At 45.6% G+C, this 22,568-nt stretch overlaps 1 protein-coding gene and 1 pseudogene across 2 annotated transcripts in view; one reads left to right on the top strand and one right to left on the bottom strand.

Moving 5' to 3' along the window:
* Positions 1-338: 338 nt before the first annotated feature.
* The window catches only part of LOC146204968 (long-chain-fatty-acid--CoA ligase 4-like), a 53,268-nt gene continuing 31,038 nt past the window's right edge, over positions 339-22,568 (top strand). For both annotated transcript variants that reach the window (XM_084586737.1, XM_084586741.1), the window contains exons 1-7: positions 339-440; positions 1,348-1,485; positions 4,502-4,702; positions 10,128-10,305; positions 13,199-13,305; positions 21,096-21,231; positions 21,949-22,026. In XM_084586737.1, coding sequence (XP_084442863.1) covers positions 1,369-1,485; positions 4,502-4,702; positions 10,128-10,305; positions 13,199-13,305; positions 21,096-21,231; positions 21,949-22,026 — 817 coding nt within the window. In that variant the 5' untranslated portion in view covers positions 339-440; positions 1,348-1,368. The remainder of the gene's footprint in view (positions 441-1,347; positions 1,486-4,501; positions 4,703-10,127; positions 10,306-13,198; positions 13,306-21,095; positions 21,232-21,948; positions 22,027-22,568) is intronic.
* On the bottom strand, positions 2,010-2,858 carry LOC146204969 (uncharacterized; annotated as a pseudogene).

The following is a 22,568-nucleotide window of genomic DNA, read 5'->3' on the forward strand; positions in this document are numbered from 1 at the left end:
CCTCTGCAATACAGTACCGCGGGAAATGAACTGTATTCGGGTAAAAACATGAACGCGCCAAGAAATCTCTTACAGTGCTGTTGTTGTTGTCCTTTTTTGGACAGGTATATACCCACAACGAGGATTGGCCTGTTATAGTTCTTCATCCTTCAGTCGGCGCGGCAAGGCTACGCGCGGTCATTTTTATTGGCCAGTCACAGTGCTGTCATCATCAGCTTGCCGGCAGAGCGGATTGGGCAAACGCAAACGAGGACGACGAAGACGGCACCGGCTGTTTCCAGTCTGCGATGGCACGTCGCGACACTTGCCGGGTCTCTTGTACGGCGTCGTAAGGGATGCCGTCAAAATTGGAACTGGGGCCCAGTGTCTCAGCATGCTTTTGGCGTGACTGAAGCCGGTGACGATCCCGCCTGCCCCGTGGGAGCGTCTGTCTTCAAGCAGTGAGTCCTAAATTCGCCTTCACTTCAAGCATTAAAATGGAGGACAGGTCGGGTGAGAACGCGAGGGTACCCGTACCTGTCGCGAATCTCGTACTTAGAGCTCAGTTTCCAACAGTCGTCCAAGATTCTGGAAAGTTCCATTGGCTGTAGAAGCAGGTGTCAAACGCCCGCATTTCGAACCTTTTCCAATAGGTGCAGACAGCTAACGCTGTAACTTATGCCGTGCGTGGTGCAAACATTAATTCAACACTCAACATGACGCCGTCCAGGGAGATTTTTTTGGAAAGGTCAGATTCCAACTGAGCGCCTTTCTGTTGGCGAACTGCGTTGTTCCACACCCTTGTACTAAGAAACTGCAAGTGGAGCATGTCAACTCAGTCGCTGCATGGCCGAGCCGATAAACACAGCTGTCTCACGAAGATGCAGAGCTATCGGTTATCGCTGCAAAGCTACTTCACACGCGAGCGTGTCACCCCCATGGCAACTTTCAAGTAGAACGAATGCAACCGAAAGTAGGTGCGATGCCAGCCGTGGTGCATGCATGCCTCGTTTTTTTCCGAACACTAGCTTACGGCTGGAATCATGGTACACCTTAGAAAACGCTAGTTGCATGACATGAGATGGCAGTGCTGGGGACGAAATTGTGAATTATCGAAAATGATTTCATATGGCTCCTATTGTATTACAATGACTGAGGTAGTGCTCTGTTGTGGACTGTACATACCTCGCAATTTTCATTGTTCTCGAAATGATTTGATGCGTGTTCAAGAACGCGTCAATTTGTAATTCGTTGCTTGAAACACGAACGTTGAAGAAGCGTCGTTGAGCGGGACATATTTAAAAGTTTTATACACTGTGCCTTTTGTTGCCTTTTATTGAACTGCATGCGCCATTTTTGCAGGCGCAGGGCTTCCAAAAGTCTAGAGCGATGGTGCTAGACTTCGTTCTTCGGCTTATTGTCACTATCTATGACGTCATCACCTTACCAGCTTACATCGCCGTACAGAAACCATGGATCCGTGTCCGCAGACAGGCCATTACGTGGGTGAGTAGCGGTTTTGGCTTTTTTTTTTCTTTTTTTTGCACAGTATAGGTAAAATCACGGAGGTTTAACCCTACATAAACCTGATTATAACGATCGAAACCATCCGTCGCGTTATCTGCATGTTGCTTCGCAGATATCGGTTGGACGGGGTATTAGTCTCGGAAGCCGGCGTACATGCGCAGTCAAGACCGAGAGGGCTCCGCTGCCGCGCGGCGTAGCCAGTTTGTGGAGACGCAAACGTTAGACGATGTTAGATGATCCTGCTAGGCTCTGAACCTTTGGATTAGTACTTTCGCACCAGTAGACTGCAACATGTATCTTTTTAATTAGTTCGCAGGAAGGGAAAGGCGCAGTATCTGTCTCACTTGTTTCTGTGGGCACCTGAACCGTGCCCTAGGGGAAGGAGGGAGTGAAAGTGGAAAGAGATATAGAGGATAATGATGATGATGATGAAAAACATTTATTTTTTTTTTTATACAGGAAGGGTACGACAGTGGTCCTTAAGAGGCCGTCTCTTACAATTACTAGGTGGGCTCCCTCTTACGGAGCCCATTGGCGTCGGCCGCGGCCCGCTCGACCAAGGCTTATTGCGCCGTCAGGTCAGTGCAGCCGAGCAGGGCCGACTCCCAGTCTTCCCAGAAAGGGCTGGGCAAGGGGTAGATTGGTTTTTTTTTCACATGCCCACACCATGTGGAAAATGTCCGAGGACTTTTCCTCACAATGCGGACATTTCCCCGTGCAAGCGGGGTCAGTATTTTAATACTGCTGGGCAGAGTAAAGTTTTGGTGTAAAGGCGAAAGAGAATGCACTCCTCCGCCTTTGCGAGGCCCTTGAATGGCTTAGGATATATTGAATGGCTGTATTGATAGAATTTAATCATTTCTTTGAAAGTGTAGGAGGGATTGTGCTCGGAGTCCGGATCGGTGGTATACGATGTTGGTGCCCGGAGAGTGAGCGCGCGGACGGCGGCATCGGCCGTTTCATTTCGCTCGAGGCCAGTGTGAGCCGGAGCTCAGATAATCGTTCGATGCGTGGGGGCACCGAGATATTCGCTGTTTTGTAAAATTTTGTTGGCAAAGTAGGATATGCACACCTGCTCGATATTGTGACAGGTACCCCTCGAGTCGGTCATGATGACCCGTGAGTCCTGATCTGCGGCGGCTAGTGCGATGGCAACCTCTTCCGCGTGTGTTGCATTGTGTGCATGGAAAGTCATTCTGTTTATTACAGTGTTTTGGTGGACGACTGCGGCCGTGTACCAACTCCCATGGTGCGGGCCGGAGGCTTCTACGTAGCGTTTGTTTGTGTCCGTTGTGGCGAGCCAAGGCTTTCGCCCGCGCGAGACGTCTGCCACTATGGTCCTCTCTTGTCATGTTGGCCGGAAGAGGGCGCACATGTAAGGCATATCTCCACGCTGTTGGGATATGTGCGAGCTCTTCCGAATGTATTGAGTGGTGGATGTGTAGTCGGTCAAAGAGGCGGCGACCCGACAGCGTTTTAGACAGTCTTGCGTATTGGTTCATCAAGTGTGCCTCTCCCAGTTCATTGAAGGTGTTAACCATCCTCAGGCCAAATAGGCGCTGGTTGGAGGTATTCACAGGGAGGTCGAGGGCACGCTTGTATATTTTACGGAGAATGACTTCTAGTGCATTCTCGTCAAATTTGCGCAGGTGGAGGTATGGAGCCGAATATAGGACTCGGCTGGTTACAAATGCATGCACCAGCCGCAAGGCGTCTTTGCATCGTAACCCCCTGCGCTTGTTCGAAACCTGGCGAGGCCATGCGTCCCACCTGGTCCCCCACCTTACGCAATTTGGCCAGTGGTGTGTCAGCTGTGCGAGTTTTGTGAATAAAGAGGTCCAGCACTCGGATCGCGTCGTGTTCGGGTATGGATCCACTGTTAAGGGTGAGGTCTATTTTGGTGGTGCACTTTGATGAGGGGTGTATGTGCACAAATTTCGATTTGGTTTGGACGAGGAGCACTGAAGGCCGCAACGATGTGCGTAGTTGTCAGCAATGTCCACCGCTTGCTGCAGGTTGGCCTCCATTTCTTCTACCGAGCCGTTTTTAGCCCAGATGTGGATGTCGTCGGCATAGAGCGCGTGCTGGATACCGTCGACCCTCGCCAACTGAGCGGGAAGTCTCATCATAGCTAGATTGAATAGGAGGGATGAGAGGACTGCTCCTCGGGGGGTCCCTCGCGTGCCTAGTTCGTATGGGCCATGTTCGGTGTCCTGAATCCGGATGTATGATTGTCGGTCAGTGGGAAATTGCCCAATGCAGTTAAATGTGTTTTGGCCGCAATCTGTTTGGGAAAATATGTGTTAGAATAATTTCGTGGGTGACGTTGTCGAAGGCCCCCTTCAAATCTAAAGCGAAAAATACCTCGTCATTGAGGGGATATTCGATCGGGTTGAGATTGCGTTGAAGCAGGACATCCTGCTTCATCCCTTGTGGGGGCGGAACCTGAACATGGTGCCTGCAAAAACATTTTTGCTCTCCAGAAACTTACACAGCCTGTCGCGCACCATCGTCTCCATTAATTTTCCCCCACAAGAAGTAGGGGAGATGGGGCGGAGGTTGTCTGTGTTAATGACTTTACCAGATTTGGGAATGAAGGTGACCAGCGCCGTTTTCCAATCAATTGAGAGTGGCGTTTCCCCGTGCCAAATGAAGTTGATGTAAGCGAGAAGTGTGAAGTAAGCTGAATTGGGTAGATTGGCAAGTACTTTTGTATTGATCCCGTCCCGGTGCCGTGCCGTAGTGGAGGGCTACTGAGGAATCTCTACCATCTGGGGATCCGTAACGTGCGCTGCGATGCGAATACGTGTCCGGGCTGTTCTCGAGGTTAGCACAGTTCACATTACTGGCTTTCGGACAACAAACAATCTTGCATATACGAAAGCTGGCTTTGCGTGTTTCACGCAACACAGCAGAGGAATAGAGCACAGCTTGGAACATGAGCTGTCGGTGTCTGCTCAGTAGAGACACGGTCAATATACATACATCTGCGCAGGCTGGGCCAATGTCCAACAAGAGCGACTCACCGTTGATTCGATATACGCCTGACCCCATGAAAGCTTTGTTCAAAGGACTCGACACTGTGGATGCCTTCTTCAAGCGGGCTGTGGAGAAATTTGATACTAAGCCATGCTTCGGAACACGCGTTTGCAAGAAAGAAGATCACCAAAGAGTCGATGGCAAGCGAATAGTTAAGGTAAGTGCTGGCCATTCCACCGTTGTAGTGTTTTGCCTTCAGCAGTTGCGAAGGCACGTGAAAAATGCTTTTTTTTTTCTCATAAAAATGTGTGAGATATGAAATATACTCATTTTAAAAGTGTCAATACCGAAAAGCGTATATTGATGTTGTGACGTTTACATACCCGTAAATACGCGCGCGTCGCTGTGTTCCAATTTAGTATATAAAAAGCTTTTTATCGAGTACCCCGTAGTGCTTTTGCTAAAGCACAGTGAGACTCATTCTGTGGTTATCAGAGGAGTTGGAATCGTTCATTAAATCTGCTCCACTTGATTGGGTTGTCTGTCAAGAATTGCATAACAAGAAGGCGGCATAAACATCGCTCCGACGCGGTTGCCTTCCCTCGCCACTACTGCTTGCCTTCTTTTTGACTGCTTTGTGTAAAATGAAAAATAAATAGATGCAGCAGGCAATATAAACGAATTATTTGTTAAAGAAACACAAACAGTCTTTGACAGTGATGTTACACATTTATGTGATTTAACTGGCGCCACACAGCCATCAGAGATAAGTATTGTGTCGTTTGCCATGCTGATTGTATGTCCGCCTCCCTGTCTTCCTTTTGGCGAGCTGGTGCGAAGACACTTCATTTAATTTAGCAATACTGCGGAGTCTTTTGACTCCAAGCAGGGATGAGCAAGGATACAAAAAAAAAAGGAACAAAATATACACGAGATTCATATAAGAGCAAACAGATGATGCAAAAAAAAAGAAAAAAAAAAGAAACAAAGGTTTCACTTGCGAAAGGCACTCAAGTTATCGATAAATATTTCTATATTCGGGCTGTTCACTACATACATCGGCAGTTCATTCCACTCTTATTGTTTTGACAAAACAAATGAGTGTTTAACTGTACTGGGGTATGCTCGCAATTCTTCTAGCATTTTTCCATGATTAAAACGCGTACTTGCGCGCGAGACAGGAGTAATATAGTCATTGGAATTAATTTTAATCAGATTATTGTATATTAGGTACAAAAATTTCAGCTTTGCTTCAGTGCGCCTTGCCTAAAGGAATTCTAATCTAACAGAGTTGATCATGTCTGTAACACTATCTGTGCGTTTGAATCCGTTACAAATCAAGCGGGCTGCGATCTTATTTACTCTTTCTAATTTCGAAATATTATTGGCTGTGTAAGGGTCCCATAGACAACATGCATATTCGAGACGAGGACGCACCAAAGCCAATTTCACGTTTGCTGGGGCCTTGGACAGTTTACGCCTCAAACACTATAGTCTTGAGAACATTACCGCAAATAACATCGATGTGGCATTCCAACTCCGGTTATTACTTATCTGGACGCCATGGTATTTTACAGACGCCGATTCTGGTAGTTCTGCGCCAACTATACAATATGGATGTGTCAGAACAGTTTTACTGTACAAATTCTAAAGACCAAACATTTGCTAATGTAAAGAAACATGACCCATTGGGTGCACCAATTAGAGATATTCTGCAGATTACTGTTAAGCTTAATTTGGTCTACTGTGGCGTTAACAGTAGAGTATAGAACGCAGTCATCTGCAAGTGGCTTAACTTTGGGATCAACTATATTAGTTAAATAGTTTATATAGATCAAAAATAGGATAGGTCCCAGAACAGATCCTTGCGTCCGGCCAGATGAAACCGAGAGTGGATCAGAGTACCCACGGTCAACATTAACATATTGAAATCTATCTTCTAAGTAGGCTTTAATAAGGTCAATAATCTTAGGATTGATTCCGGCAATGTAAAGCTTTTCTATGAGTTTAGTGCGCGGAACCTTATCAAAGGCTTTGGCGAAATCTTGGAAAACAGCGTCCATTTGTTGTTTGGTATTAACTGCGATAAAAAAATCATGACAAGTAATCAGTTGTGATATGGTAGATAAGCCACGCCTAAATCCATGTTGCTCATTAGATAGAAAATGGCTGGATTTCAAAAATTCTGTCAAGGCTCGGCAAATCACATGTTCATACATTTTGCAACTAGTCAAGAGCAAGGAAATTGGCCGATAATTAGGTACGCAAGTTGGTTCGTTTCCATTAAAGATTGGTACGACACGTGCAGTTTTCCATTCTGACTGGCTGCGCACTGAGCTAAACTAACAGAGATAATGGGACAGCCATTCTGCATAACCGCGAAGAAAAGCTGACGGAATGTTATCAGGCCCACTGTACTTTTTAACATCAAGTTTCAAAAACAGATTAAAAATACCTTCGCGGAAGACAACAACATCTGACATTAAAGAGGAATAGCTGTCTGGCTTAGAAGGAAAACTCGAATTTTTATCAGCATACACCGATTTGAAATACTCATTGAATACGTCGGCAATGCTTTTTTAATCCCGTGACAGGTGAACCATTAACTGGTAGGGATATATTGCATTGTTTTGTGCCATTTATGCAACGACAGAACTTTTTTGGAGCCTCACTGAGAAAACGACTAAACGTATTAGTAAGAAAAGAGTCCATAGCTTGCTTGATATTACTTCTTAATAAGCTGCCCAGCATGCTCACATTTGCCTCATTCCGTCTACTAGAACGCCGCATCCGCTTTAATTTACATTTAGTGTGGATTATGTCCTACGTAATTCATGGGTTGTGTTTTTTTTTCTCACAATATTAGGGATATATACATTGTCAAGCAATCAAGGCATAGTTTTTTAAACATGCACCATAATATATTTACATTCTCCTCAGCCCTAAAACTATCAAAATGTGTCTCTAGAAAATCCAGGATTCCCACATCATCAGCTCTGTTAAAATATTTAGCAACAACGGGACGTTTTTTGCTTTCAACATAATCTGACAGGGAAAAAGCACACGAAACGAGATTATGATCAGATACACTTTTCAAGACATCAACAGAAATACACTTAAGGGCACAGCTACTGAACACTAGGTCAAGAATGTGGGATACAGGGTACAGATTATGGTTGGTCTGCCAACAATCTTTGTCAGATTACGTTCGAAGGTAATATGCAAAAGGAGCTCAAAATGACCAGAATTGGCACCCATAGCATCCTTGCGAAACCAATCAATATCAGGCAAGTTGAAGTCACCTCCTAAAATAACCTTCACTCGGTCGCCACGAAAGCGTTGAACATAGTCGCACAGGTCTTCGAGAAAAGCGACATCCGCGTTAGGAGGTCGATATACCACACCCACTGCAATAGTGTTGCCACAGCAGTCAATCTGACAAAGAAGACTTTCATGATTGGGAATCTCAGGCAGGAGTACAGCAGGTATATTTTCTGTAAGTACTATCGCGACTCCTACGCACGTCGGCCTATCGCGTCGCAAAATTCTGTAGGCGCGGGGGGGGAGAGAATTACACCATCAGGGATTTCAGAATGTAGCCAGGTTGCTGTCACAAACGTAACGTGAGGGTCCAGTTCGTAAATTAGCGCTTCGAATTTGGCTATCGTATTTGCGATGCTGAAATGATTCATGAAGGCCTGCTCTTATCGGTCCCTCATTTGTAATTCTTTCATTTCTGACATCGAGCGACTACACGTCTCGATGACGTGGTAGCCCTGCCACTGTCACCAGTTTGGCCACTAGAATCATTTTTTACGTTCATTTGATATGGCAAGCATTCGTCTTTTGTTTCTTCTTCGTCCCGCGCATACGTGTTCTCATTGATAAATAGCTGTCAAATTTTAGATACCTTGTCCTCGGGATTGCAACTATCTTTAACGGTAGACCGGAGGAGTTTCCGTACTTTTTAAATTCGAAGAGGGTAGTCCTCAGATAATGACGTTCCTGAACCACTCAGCTTTTACACATTCTTAAGAAGGTCCATTTTTTCATTAAAGTCGAAGAACCGTATTATCACTGTTTTAGGTCTAAAAAATAAGAACGCAGGATCTTGCTAGAAACTACGTAAGGGCAGGAGGGGAGCAATATGTCTCTCTGCACGTGCAACAGTATACATTGCGTTCTTCATTCTAAATATCACGTTCAATCTCGGAAAAACTTTCGTGGTCGAAAACAAACCGTGCGTACCGTAGACCAATGGCGTACACACTTCATGCACTTTTATTTTCATGGACTATGCTAATATAATATTTTTACATATATTTGCTTCAACGCACTTAACAGAAGAAACGACCCCTCGCACCATGAGGAATGGGTATCTGGTGGAAGAAACAGGCGTTATCCCGTGCGACTTGATACTCCTGACCTGTCCGCGCACTATGTGTCATGGGGCGCAGCCCATTATGGCACTGCTCATGGGGTCAGCACATTCGTACCTACATGACTGAAGGCGTTGAGAAAGTTTGAGCTGCTTGCATGGCGTCATATAGTGTGCCGATGAAGTGCGGGAAGTTTTCAGCGCAGTTGTGTGTGTCCCTAGTCTTTTGTCTTTGTCTGCCGGCGCTTTCACACCATAATGTTTGACAAGTTTTAGACAGCTTGGTGAATGTTAAGAACCTTTTCATCTGCTGCCATCCTAAAGAAAGGCAGATATCTGAATCGACATTTTCTTGGCTGCGCTATAAAATATCTCTAGCAGGCAACTGAAAAAGAAAAGAAGTGCGTAGTATGCTCGTGCACATTCAGCTCTCGAGGACGACCGCCGTGTTGGCTCAGTGGTTATAGGGAGCTCGACTACTGAACCCAAGGATGTGAGCTCGAATCACTGAGGCGGCCGCTTTTCAATGGAGGCGAAAAGCAAGGCGCTCATGGGCTGTGCGATGTCAGTGCACGCTAAATAACCATACCAGGTCGAAATTTCCGACGCCTTGCACTACAGCGCCTCTCATAGCCTGAATCTATTTGGGACATAAAACTTCATAAACCAAACCAAACCAAACTTTCGCGGGCGAGCTCAGAATACGTCCTGAATTCCAATAGGTGGTGCAGCATTGCATTTTTATCTATAGTGGAAGCAAGTAAGAGGCGATTTGAGGATTGATAGAAATTGTCAAGAGAGTAGTTTTGTACTGGGGAGAGGAAATAATCATGGAATTTAAAAGTACTGAGCACTCAGTGTATTACAAAGCTAGGTGACACTTCTCACCACCCTGTTAAAGAGGAGATATGCTAACAATTATGTATTATTTTATCGATATAGTAAACGCGTCTCACATTTTGTTTTGTCATCCCAACACGTAACAAAATACGACCTGGTTTCCTTTCTTAACTGATTCATGAATTCGGAATTATCTGTTGTTAGTAGCGCCCTATATTGAAACGTCAAAACGCGACACTGATGGATATTTTCAATGTAGGATGATCGTTCTTTACCTGTGTGGTCCGCATGTGTGGTCCGCGGTGTAATTCATTTTGGGTTCACGCGAGTTGAAGAGATGACAGTCAACATCATGAGTATATAGGGGTATGGTGCGCTGCATTCATTGGCTGCTTCGCAAGAGCGATTTTGATCTGTGCTGCAGTACGAGCTGGGTGAGTACCGGTGGAAGTCGTTCAGAGAGGCCGACGCCGTTGTGGATAAGATCGCAAGGGGTCTGACAGGACTAGGCCATTTGCCCCAGACACGGCTCGTCATCTTTGCTGAGACCCGCGAGGAGTGGATGCTCACGGCGCTCGCCTGCTTCCGCAGGGCCATAATCGGTAAGAACGCATGCCAGACCTCTTTCGTTTTGTTTTTAAGGCGGAAGCCTTTATAGGCTCACGAGTGTCCGTCCGTGCGTACGTGCGTCCGCAAGAAACGTCACACTTCTTCGCGAGATTCCGCGGAATACCGCGAGATTGTGACGTCATAACCTGGTGAGGTAATCGGTCCTGATCGGATGTGACGTCATTATGAAATCACATCCGCTCATGTCTGATAATCGAAACTGACGTCGTCATGACGGTGCATCCGGTCATGACCGATGATTTCACCGAGTGATTCACGCTTATACGAAGCTAACCTGATCCAGGCGTCCGTACTGCGCCTTTCATTTGGCTCTTCCTTGAACACCGCATCACACAAGCATACAGAAGAAGACAGAGCAAAGCAGGGATCAGCGGCGTTTCAAACAAAGGATTGCACATTAGTGGTCCAAAATGCCCCCCTAGAATTTTATACCAAGATACGTTCCTTAACTGAGCCGGCAAGAATAGACGGGAGTCTAAAGATGCAGCGGCGGTTTTCTCTAGAATTACTTTGCGGACTTCATGCATGGAAAATTGCCACAATTAGTTTCGGTTAACTCACCACTGTGGCTCAGTGGTTAGAGCGGTCGCCTAGTGTGTCGGCGGAGTAACCGGGTTAGAAACCGGTCGAGGCGGCCACGTTTCAACGAAGCGAAACGCTAAAGGCCTCTGCCTGCTGTACGATGTCAATGCGCGCTAAATATCCCCAGGTGGTCTAAACTATTCCGGAGCCCTTTATTACGGCCTCATAGCCGGAGATGCTTCAGGACGCTAAACCACATATCACTGTTATTTTTTTTTGCGCATGCGCTTGATATCAAGGGTGGACATGCGCGGCACGCAGCCATAGTATGAACTAATGGATATTAGGAGCGTCTCCATTGAAACGTAGTGGTGGTGGGCGCCTCTCAAATATTCAATTGTAATTGGCTCACGTTAACTGGGACACCAGGGTCGGCTTGCACGTTAAAGTACCAGCTATGTCCAGACTTAAGCGGCGTCTTTAGTAAGACCAGAGCTCTTTAAGACGGGTCGTGTTCCGAACGCCAAACGCTTCGGTTCGGCTCGTGTTTACCAGAGTGGCTTCCCTGAACGCCCTCAGCAACCACTTGCGGTATTTTTCATTGTAACACAATCTTAAGCCGCAAAACGTAATGGCACAGATTTTACACAGTGCAAGATTGACGTAATGTTTACATCTTACAGCGGGGACAGTGCTAGCTCATCTCTGTATTTCCCTAATTTCTCTACTTAGGTACCTGGTGTCCTTGTGTCTTAACTAAGACGGCACAAGAGTCGCAATCGTACAAGCGACTTATTCAAGTCAGAACTGAAGCCCACTCTTGACTCCAGTCTTAAGCGGCCATGCTAGTGGCCTATTCTTTAGACTCCAGTTACGTCTGGATTTAGCTAAGACAGTCTTAAGATCATTTCGTGCAAGCAGGCTCAGTTATACAGCACGCTCGCCCCTCGGCGATCTTTCCCGAAGCAAAGGGATGATACCGAAGCGGCGACTTTTATATGCGTGACGTTTACGCACAAAAGTGTTTGTCTGATGGCACAATCTGCCGCGCGGCACGCTCACTTTCGCTGCTGGTCGCCTTAGACGCTGCCCTCATTCGCGACTATGGCGTCCACAGCACCACTCGTGCATGCTTAGTGGCTCTTGCTGAATCGCTTAGCGATAAGCCCTGCGCCGGTAGCTGAAGTAGCCAGCATCCAACCATAAATGACGTATTTAAGAATGGAAGCCGATGGTGACTCTAGTGTGTAACATTTGCAGTAACAAAGTTGGTTTTGTATATGAGGACGAAAAAAACATGAAATAGCGCAAGGAAGACTGGACAAGAGAGCGAGACAATTGCGCTGACAAGCAACCAAATGATTTATTGCTCCAAGTGATGCAGCATATAAGGAAACAAGACCAGTAAATAACAAGGAAAAGGCAAACAGCACAGCCGCACAACCAGATTGAAATCATACATTGTTACTGGTCAAGATTCGTGCATTCTTTTGGGAGGAGAGCTCGTGTCGTCTAGCTTTCGTTCATTGTAGGCCTCAAAAATTAGCCTCGAGGTCTCGTCTTCATACCGGGCGATAATATCGGTCCGATTGAGATTTGCTACACAATTTTCACACTCTGTACAACGTATGGTTAGATGGTTTCTGCTTGACCTGTTCTCTACATGTTTCGTATGTTCAAGTAGTGAATCTTTTAACGCAGCGTTCTATCTTATTGATATAAAAACTGTCGCATGACTTCGGAATCTTATCTACAACGCCAACACTACAATAAACAATCTTCTTGTGGTTCTTCTGGTGAATGTTAAGTTATATCCTCACTGATTCCTCGTTCACTCGCTTGACTAGGCCGTTTGCACAACCCACTTTGTTCATCCCTGGCCGAAAAAAACAAAAAGAAAACCTAATGCCTGCTTTGCTTGAGATTTTTTTTTTTTTTTTTAACTTGTGCGAAATTGTGTGCGCGCACGGGATATATCCCGTGCACAAAGTTTCACATAACAATTAAGGGAAATGCATAAATTAATTCTCCGTGTGTGGCAGATGCTTTAATAAATCGTTATTGGAAATGCGTTAAAAAGAGTGCTGTGAGGCGGAAAATATTATAAAAAATTTGTCCATACCAATGACTTCCCGTTTTCGATCGTGCGACGAAGCGAATGCGTTCAATTCGCTTAAAAAAGCAACTTCAGATTTGACAAGAGTCTGCACAGAAAGGGATCGATGGAGGGGACGGTGGCATATAGTTTTGATCAAAAGTGGCGCAATCGGGCAGAAAAGCAAATAGAGCTTCGCAGTTTTCTGAACATTTGGTGAATAATTTTGTCTGTGGATTTCTCCGCAGTCTGCACCATTTACGCCACGCTCGGCGATGAAGGGATTGTTCACGGCATCAACGAAACAGAAGTGAAAACTCTCATTACCTCGGAGGAACTGCTCAAGAGGCTGGCGGTATGGTGCTGTCTCGCCTGTTTCGTTTCTTAAGAAAAGAAAAGAAAAAAAAAAACGCTGTAGAGAGTCCTTCGACGGACTCTTCTCGGTGTTCATGCCGGTACTGATGTGTTGTTCTAGCGCTATGGTGGTTATTACTGTCTTATGATTACTGAATTCTGTAAAAAAGGAATGTATCTTTTCATAAAGTTCAAACGCTGCATAACAATCAAGGTCAAAAGTACATATGCCGCAAGAAAGTGTGTCTTTTCTGCGCGGGAGCTGTGCTCACGCGCCACAAATAGTAGCAGTTGTTTCAGGCATTTATTGGGGTTACTGACGGTGTCGGTTCATCTGCGTCAGTGGAGGAGAAGTATTAATAGGGGCCTACGATTGAAACAGAGGAAAAAGAGCCAACAATAAAGAGCAAGGACAAGAAGGGATGTATACGCCACGACGACTGGCCATGGTGTACGTCCAGTCGTCATGGTGTATGTTGCACTTCTCATTCTTGACATATTTTGAGGGATTCTCCACTTTATTTATGTACCTGCTGGCCCAGATTTCCGCTCTTCTGCTTATAATTTCATGGTTGAGGTCAAAAGACAGCAGAAGCAACCTCAGGGGACTGTGATCTTTAAGGCCTTTTAGGGCGCTCTTTAAGACCTTTTCACGAACCTCGGAAAAAGCGGTTTGACTGGATTTTTAAGCTGGCCAGTCCTCAACTCTTCCTAGCGCTACGAGAACAGCTCAGCGCCCAATATGGCAGCGCCCTTTACCCCTTCCTCAGTCATGGCGACCCCTTGGTACCCGCGACAAGAACGACGCTCCGGTCCGATCGGTTTCATCGTCGCTGGTGCGTGCGGACATTTCCCGCGTACACGCAATGGAGGCTCGCTCAACGGGATTCTCGGAAGGCAGGACGAAACGGGCCAGCCGTGGGCTGCCGCGCATCCAGCGCAATCGCCCACCACACGCCCGAGACTGCGAGACAGGCGGCGCTTCAGTTATGTAAAAGGACGCACTGCACCGACCACCGCGTGTGTGCAGTTTTTTGTTACAAGACTATGGGAAAGGCAATATCCCCCCCCCCCCCTCCCCTTTCCCCCCCAGTGTTGAATGTGCTGCCGGTGACCCATAAGAGTTTGTTCGGGCGACTGACAGAGCAGAGCTTTCCTTATTCGGAAAGCACTCGTGTAAAGCCCTATTTCCCGCTAAACGTTTTTCTTCCTTTTATCCGTTTCATTGCAGTTTTTCTGCTTGACGAAGAAAACCGTCCGTACTCACGCTGCAAAGTGCGTGCATCCACGCCTGTCATTTCGGAAGCGTGGTTGCTGATTAAGGAATCTGTTGATGCTTGGCTCATTTGGTATGGTCGCCTTATAAAGGAGAAAGAAAGCCTTTCTAGGCCATGCATGGAGCGAAAACCTGTGCGCGCTGTGTGCGTGATTTGAGCGTCGCATCTGTGCGCTGATGTGTCACTCGCAAATAGCGGACGTGTGAGGAGGCAGATTCAGAATGAAAACGATTGATGGTGATAGGTAATGGATATGAGTTATAGACATCGGTAAAGTTAAAGACTAATGCTAATGACATAATGGTGGTTAATAATGACTGAAAATTACTTGTAACGACCAATATGTTTGACTACGACTTGTAATGACCACAACTGATTGAAAATAAGTAAAAATGCTTATCGATGAGTGATAACGATTGCAATGACTAGGCATGACTCATCATGACTACGAAATGACCAATATATCAAATGACGACTTGAATGACCACAACTGACTGGAAATGAGTAAAAATGAAATGCTTAGCGATGAGTGATAATGGTTACAATGAATAGGCATGACTAATCGTGACTACGAAACGACCAGCATGTCAAACGACGACTTGAAATGATAGCAGAGGAAGGTTAGGTTTTCGCCGTTCTCCTAAGGATGTTAGGCTTTCGACGTTCTCTTAAGAGACATCTAAGAGACCCACTAATTTTTTTAAACTCCTCACTCGCACAGCGTTTCAGCTCCTTTATGTCAAGCAAGTGTCGCAGTATGATGAAAAGACAGGACATGGTGGCTTTGGAAAACTGCATTGGGAACTCTTGAGGAGCAGCATTCGCCCGAACGACGCTGGCATCTTGAGGCAGAAATGATCGTGAAGAGCAACAGAAAAGCTATACGCCCCTAGGCATTTCAGCACGAAACGTGCGGCACAAACATTGACGTAAAAAACAAAAGCCCCAATAGAGCACAGGAAGAGCGAAGACTGGCACTACATGCCCTCGTTCCCGCTCCTGAAACGGCGGCGGCAGAGCCTGAAGCAACACTATCCCCTGCATCCGTTCTAGGCTTTCTTATTAACTGCTTATCCATTGTGTATCTTTCCTGATCATTCCCTCGGCTTGGCCGTGCACCTTGTAGTGACCAAGCACTTCTTTTGTCGTTTCTCGAGGCGTCAGTCAGTGCCAGCATAGTACTGTGGAAGCAGGCCGTTGGCGTTCGCCGTCATGCTTCTTTTTGTGCGCCATTTATTTTATTTATTTAGAAGCATACCGCCAGCCTTAGCTTCAGGAGTGCAATTCACACATAGGATCAAAGAAAAAGTAATTAATTTGAAATCCTGAATCCTTAACTAGTCGTCATAAAAACAAACTACCATTAGGTCGGGAAGCAATAAATTTGATTGGGAAACAGAAAAAAAAAATGTAAAAGAAAACGTGTTGCAACAGAAGAGTTTAAAGACACTCCAACTTGGCGCAACGATTTGAATACATGTGAGTAAACAATGCAGTGAACGCATTCAGATGTTCAGGACAGCGTGCGACACAATGATAATACACTTGTATACATTATACTTAGTGGCACGGGCAGAGACTCTTTATTTTTCTTTACTTTTGCATGCCTCACCATAGAATATGTATACTTTGGACAGCATCTGTAGACAGGGTATTCTACTGGCGAGCCATTCTACGAAAAAAAAAAATTATATAAAAACGGTGGCTTTACAGAAGTATCCCTTAATCTTTTTGGGAGTGATGGGAACGCATTGCACGCTGGTTAGAGGTTTAAATGTAAAGCGTTTCATCAATTTCTAATTGGTCACGACAAAGCAAGTAAAACAGTTTCACCCTTTCCTGGTAAGGAATTGAGGCAAGGCTTTCCAAATTTGCTTCTAATAAGAGTCAGGTTGGGTTGTGTTGCAGTACCTATTTACGTTGTACATTATAATAATAATAATTGGTTCATAGGATGGGAAAGGCGCAGTATCTCACACTTCTTTCTGTGGACATCTGAACCGCGCTGTAGGGGAAGGGAAAGGTGGGATTTAAAGTGGAAAGAGAGAAAGAGGAGCCGTAGGGGAGGGCTACGGGGAAATTTCGTCCACCTGGGGGTACAGACTTAACAGGAAGAGGTAAGCGCGGCTTGAGCTGCCGTCAGCGCCTCGAAGCCATAGTCATCAGGTGCGAAATGAAGCCCTCGATGCGCTTACGCAGACAGACGATAGCTGGAGTGCAGCTCGCTTTGACTGCCTTTTTCGACTGTGCCCGTTCGCCCTTGTTAGCGCACTTGTTACGCAAGCGTTTCTATGCGTTTTAATCACGGATGCGGCCTTGCAGCCTAAAATGCGCTCTTATCCTTCGCCTCGCGAGTTTCGTAAGAGTGCCGCGGGTCTAACAAAATAAATGTTATGGTCAGTGTCGTGCGCTTCCCAGTGAATTCCCTAAGAAGCCACACGTAATCATCATCAGATAGGATATACCCACTGCAAGCCGAATTCCTCTCCCATATCACTCCAATCAACCCGGTCCTATGCTAGCTGCATCCACTTGACCCCTGCGAACTTCTTAACCTCATCCGCCCACCTGATTTTCTGCTGCCCCCTCCTACGCTTAAATTTCCTTCCCTTGGTATCCAATTTGTTATCCTTTTCGATCGTCGGTTATCCTAGATCTCTTCGCACTACATGCCCTGTTCATTCCCATTTTTTCTTAATTTCCACGAGAATATCATTAACTCGAGTTATTTATCCGACCCACTCTGCACGCTTCCTATGTCTTAAAGTTAAACCTACCATTTGCCGTTCCATAGCTCTCTGCATTGTCTTCAACTTAAGTAGAACCCTTTTCATTAGCTTCCATGTTTCAACCCTATAGAGGTGAGAGGCAACTGTTATATACTTTCCTCTTTGCATGTGATATGTAACAGTCTACGTAAGGGTTTACTCTGCGCTCTTTGGCATCCGATTGTGCGTCATAATCTTGTTAGTCTCAGAGATGCAGTAAGCGTGCTTTTCATCGATCCCTTGCCTTTGGAGTCCGTAATTCAACAGCCGTTAGAATATTTCGATTTTATTTCATTTATTGTACCTTAAGGTTCCAGAAGGCATTGACCTATGCTGCCCTGCACTCCTAGTGTGCAATTCGTTCCTTGGGTTTAGTTAAGCTATTATGTTTCTACGCTTCATTTTATCACACAGACAAGGTTTTGATTTTGTTGTGCTTTTATTAAGAATTGCGCTATGCTATTCTTTACGCCTCTGAGCAGTGTAACGATATTTTACCAGCAGCTTACCAATACCGGTAAGCTGCTACTAGTCATAACCTGCGAGTATACTTGCCCAATGCACTCTATCTCAATCTTCCTAGTTTTTTTCTTTTTCATGGTCCGAATTATGTGATTACGACATATTCGTCTACAACTTCCAGTGCTTCGCTACATATTCTAAACTGCTGTTCCTTCCCGAGTACCTTAGTCTTCTACATATTGATTTTTAGGCCTACGTTTGTGCTTTTCCTGTCTAGGCCTTCAATCATTCTTTGCAATCCATCCCCTGAGTTACTTAGCAAGGCGATGTCATCGGCGAATCGCAGATCACCGGTGTATTCTCTATATACTGTTATCCCTAACTACCTCCATTCCAAGTCTCTGAATACTTCTTTAAGCTGACTGTGAATAGTACTGGGAAGATCGCTTCTTCTTGCATAACTCATTTCTTTATGGGAATTTTCACTCGTATTTCACACGTCACACGTATTTTGTCGTAATCAAGGAAAGAAAAAGAAAAGAAGCAGCAAGACAAAAGCCATCTAGAGCAGCCGTTAAGGTTGGATAACAAATAAAACTGTTGCATGAAATTGTATCTCGTACTTCCCGCTAGCTAGCAGGCGAACTGCACTAGCTTAGCAGGAAATTTCAGGTTCCTGTGTTAAATAACTGAACGCGTTGCCCGGGCGTGCGAGGCTACACATGCCAGCAAACCGCGAAGAAGCGCTTGCGTAACTATCGCGCTCTCTACGCACCAATCGTGCAGAGTCGAAAAAGTAGTCTAGGCGAGCTGCGCACCAGCTATCGTTAGCCGCCATAAACATACCGAGAGCATTATCTAGCACCCAATGGCTATTGCATGGCGGCGCTGACGGGCGTCTAAGCCACGCATTCCGTCATTCGTGTTAAGTCCATGGGCGGCTGTACCTTTTCCACTTTTGTAGCGATCCCAAGTAGAGACAGCGTATTCCAATATCGGTCTAATGTATGTATTATTTATGTGGAAAAGTTTTATGCCATGTGTTGATCTTGCCAACGTTCTTTTCGGGTAACCAAGTTTTTTCATTGTTTTACTTTTTCAATATATCATACTTGCTCGTTCCACCTGAGGTCGCTTGTAATTATTAATACAACATATTTATAACTTGATACATCTAAAGCGTGGTTGCCAAGATATACGTGAAGTTTGAGGGCTAGTTTTTGCGAGTGGCATTTATTGCGACCGTATTTTTTGTGATTTATAGCCACTTACTGGCACGTGGTTCACCATTTTTGTATTTCGGCCGGAGATGTTTAAATCTAGCCTTAGAACTACAGATTTCATAGCAAATTACACAGTCTTCTGCGAAAAAAAAAAGTTTTTCACAGGGATTTCACAGCAATGTCCTTAATGAAGAGCAAAAAGAAGAGTAGTCCAAGTACCGATCCTGACTCGACCGAAACAGGTCAAAGGAGTCGTTACCAACCTTATCGTTCTGACGACGACGTGGCAGATGAGCTTCTATGCATACAAACGTTTTCTTTTTCTTTCTTTGTAGTGATTTTAGCTTGAATAATAGTTTGCAATGTGACGCTGGATCGAAAACTTTTGCGAAGTTAAAAAGATAATCTCGACCTGTTTCTGATTATCGAAGGCTGAAGCGAGATCATGAGTTGTTTTGAGTAGCTGGGTTACAGTGGACAGGCCTTTTCGAAAACCGCCCTGCCGCATGTCAATAATTTCATAATTATCAAGAATCTTCTTGTGATCATCAAGTTAGCTTTTAAGATTTGCCCATTCTATCCACGGCTTGTTCTGCGCTGTTTTGTTCAGTTTTCCATGCAGTGTGCCCCCCCCCCCCCCTTTTTTTTTTCGGGCTGTTCTGTTGTTATTTATTTTACATGCGCGCGAGAAAGAGCGAGAAAGAACGTGCATTAATTGGATCACATTGAGCCAGGAGGGTTTCGTCAAGTCGCACATTGTGGCTTGTAATGCATTTCCAGCGTTCCAAGTCACCTGGATGTAAGAAACGAATCTTGCTGTACGACTTGGAAACATCTTGGGCTCTAATCTCACTACCAGGCAAGAATCTCCTGCATTCCTTAAATGCCCCCCCCCCCCCCCCCCCCCCAATATCTATCTCTCCTTGGCTCCTAACAGGGCCAGTTAACTTACTTTTCCTGCGTCAGTCGACTTTAATGGTTTTCAATTAAGCAAAAAATAAATGCTTCATCAAGTGGTTAGCCTCGACTAATAAATAGCCTTACAATGACGGGACGAGTTGCCGCGGCACCCCTAAAACTCAACTGGCAGTGGCATTAAGTATTAGTAGCATATATGAACTTTAACCATGCTAGAATGCTAGCTAGATATTTACTCGAGGAAAAAAAGGGAACCGCTCGCGCCGCAGATGCCTTGGCTGACGGAGTCCTGTTCTTTGCACTAACTCGACTTAGCGTGAGCTCGCATATGGTCCCCACTGAATGGATTCATTCGAGGAGCCAACCATACACACTCCTGAAATCTCCCCCTCGTGAAAGCGTGCACCTTGTGCCCCTACTTGGCACGCTTCACGTCGCAGTCGTGGGCGCCCTCCTATGTGAGCGTACTTTCTGACTGAGCGGCATCTCACTCATTCGCTTCTATATACGTTCGGCAGCGCTCGCGTGCTGACCAGCCACGCACCGCCGCGGAAGGACAATCGAGGCAGCGCGTCTCTGGTTCACACCGGTGAATGGCATCCGAATGAAGTGTTTTACGAAGAGAATAGGTGACGGTGAATCAAAGTAAATTTTGTCCGCTCGCTAAAGCAGTTGTAGTCTGCTTTGTTGCCTAGGCACGTGGTGTTTGCTTTAGTAGCTCTTTCGAGTGTGGGTGTTCGTGGCCCAAGTTTAATTACTTAGCCAGCGAACACTCCGCAGCGCGTGAGACGAACGTTCACGTGTTCGCCGAGGGTTATATGCTCAATTGCTACCATTTGGATGCAGGAGCAGTTTTACGAAACTAGCAGCTTTTGTGTAACGGCTCGGTATTTCATACACGTGATCCGCCTGCTCGACTCGGAATGGGGCTCAGTTTTTCGAACTGTTTTGTGGGTGTTGACAGAATGGCGAAAGGGTTATAAAAAGTGATAAAGGCGCCAGAAGAGTTTTGTTTGAGACCTGAGGCTGTAACCCACCGTGCAAACGAGCTCCACTACATGAGAAGAAAATCGCTAAGGACAATGCTGTTTGAGGTGCCGCAGTGTCCTGTGCTTAATTCCTGTTTTCTTTTTGTTCACGCAGGTGCTGGCACCGAGGCTGCCCAACCTAACGCAGATCGTGTACATGCCGGCGAGGGGTGGCACGAAGCCTCAGCCGCCAATGGGCTCGATCGCTTTGATACCATTCGAATCGCTGCTAGATTCGAAATTATCAGGAGGTCTGCATCTCTATTTATTCATACGTTGAAAAGTTTGTCGCCACGTTCAATGATGGTTCTCACCTGACATTTAAATGTTTCATGTCCCTTTTAAGCTGATTATGATATGCTCTGCTGCCTTCACGGCATCATGCGATCGCTGACTGACGGCGAGATGCCACAAAAACAACCTTCTCTATGAACTCAACAGCGTCCTTTGAGGAAGACAACCTTCAGAGCACTGCAGCGCGCTTTCGTGACAGTGTGTAAATTTGAACCGAGGCCTCAAAGATGGCGATGCAAAACGCATTCTTGTTTCTGCCTGACGTATTTCTTCACCGAACTGTGTAACGACAGCCACCCAGCGCACGTTCAAAGACAAGTCTTTCATGACACAAATACAATCACTGGAATTTCGCTATATGTAGTACGTAATATAATCTATCTCATTCTTGTTGGGTTCGCAAGATTTGAAAAGTAAACGTCATCGGTGCTGCGACAATTCGCAGGCTCCTGAATGAGATGAGGAATCGGACTCCACGTTGTCAGAAACACAACGTCATTTTAGCCAATCTGACGCCGATGCCATAGGCCTGTGAAAATACAAAAAAAAAAAAAAAAACTTCTGTTCCAAGAAGGGGCAAAAAAAAAAAAAGAAGTGTCATGTTCTTCCAATTGGCCGAATGCTCTACGTTAGTAGGATTCATTGTGTATAAAGCTTGCGTTCCTTCTTTCCAGACATGCCCCCGGTGACAGTGACACCACAGGACGTTGTGATCATTATGTATACCAGCGGCTCTACAGGCCAACCCAAGGGTAAGCCGGCTTTCGTTTGCCATCCTAAACTTCTCTTCGGGTAAAGCTGTTGTTCGTTGCGAATAGACAGCTAACTTTTTGAAGGAAAGAATAGCAAAAAATGATCTAAACGGTGCCTTAATGAGGAAGCTAGGAAAGCAAAAAAATACTATTTGCAGCCTACTATGCTCTCGAAACGCCTCGATTTTCCGGCGTGAGATTCCTGATTCCAGAAAGTTAGAAAAAAAAAAAAAAGAGATAGAGCTTAAGTTCATGACTTTCCCGTAACAAAGTGCCGGGTGTCACAAGGCTTGTATAGCACTTAACGCGAACGTGGCACTTTTGTATACATCCGGTTGTTATTTCGAAGCGGATCACGCGGCGTGGCTCGAAGACTGCAGGCACACTGTATAACTTCGCTAATTGCACCAAGAACACGGGATTCAGCTTTATCCTAAATGATGCTCTTACTTTCAGTGCCATTTTGGTTGACTGTGCATTTCGAAAAATTCGCTAGGTGTTAATGGTTCTGGTGGTCTTGGAAGAGCGGCGTCATTCTCATG

The sequence above is a fragment of the Amblyomma maculatum genome, chromosome 1 (assembly GCF_055883805.1).
Source record: "Amblyomma maculatum isolate TAMU_Amacu chromosome 1, ASM5588380v1, whole genome shotgun sequence".
Classification (NCBI taxonomy): domain Eukaryota; kingdom Metazoa; phylum Arthropoda; class Arachnida; order Ixodida; family Ixodidae; genus Amblyomma; species Amblyomma maculatum.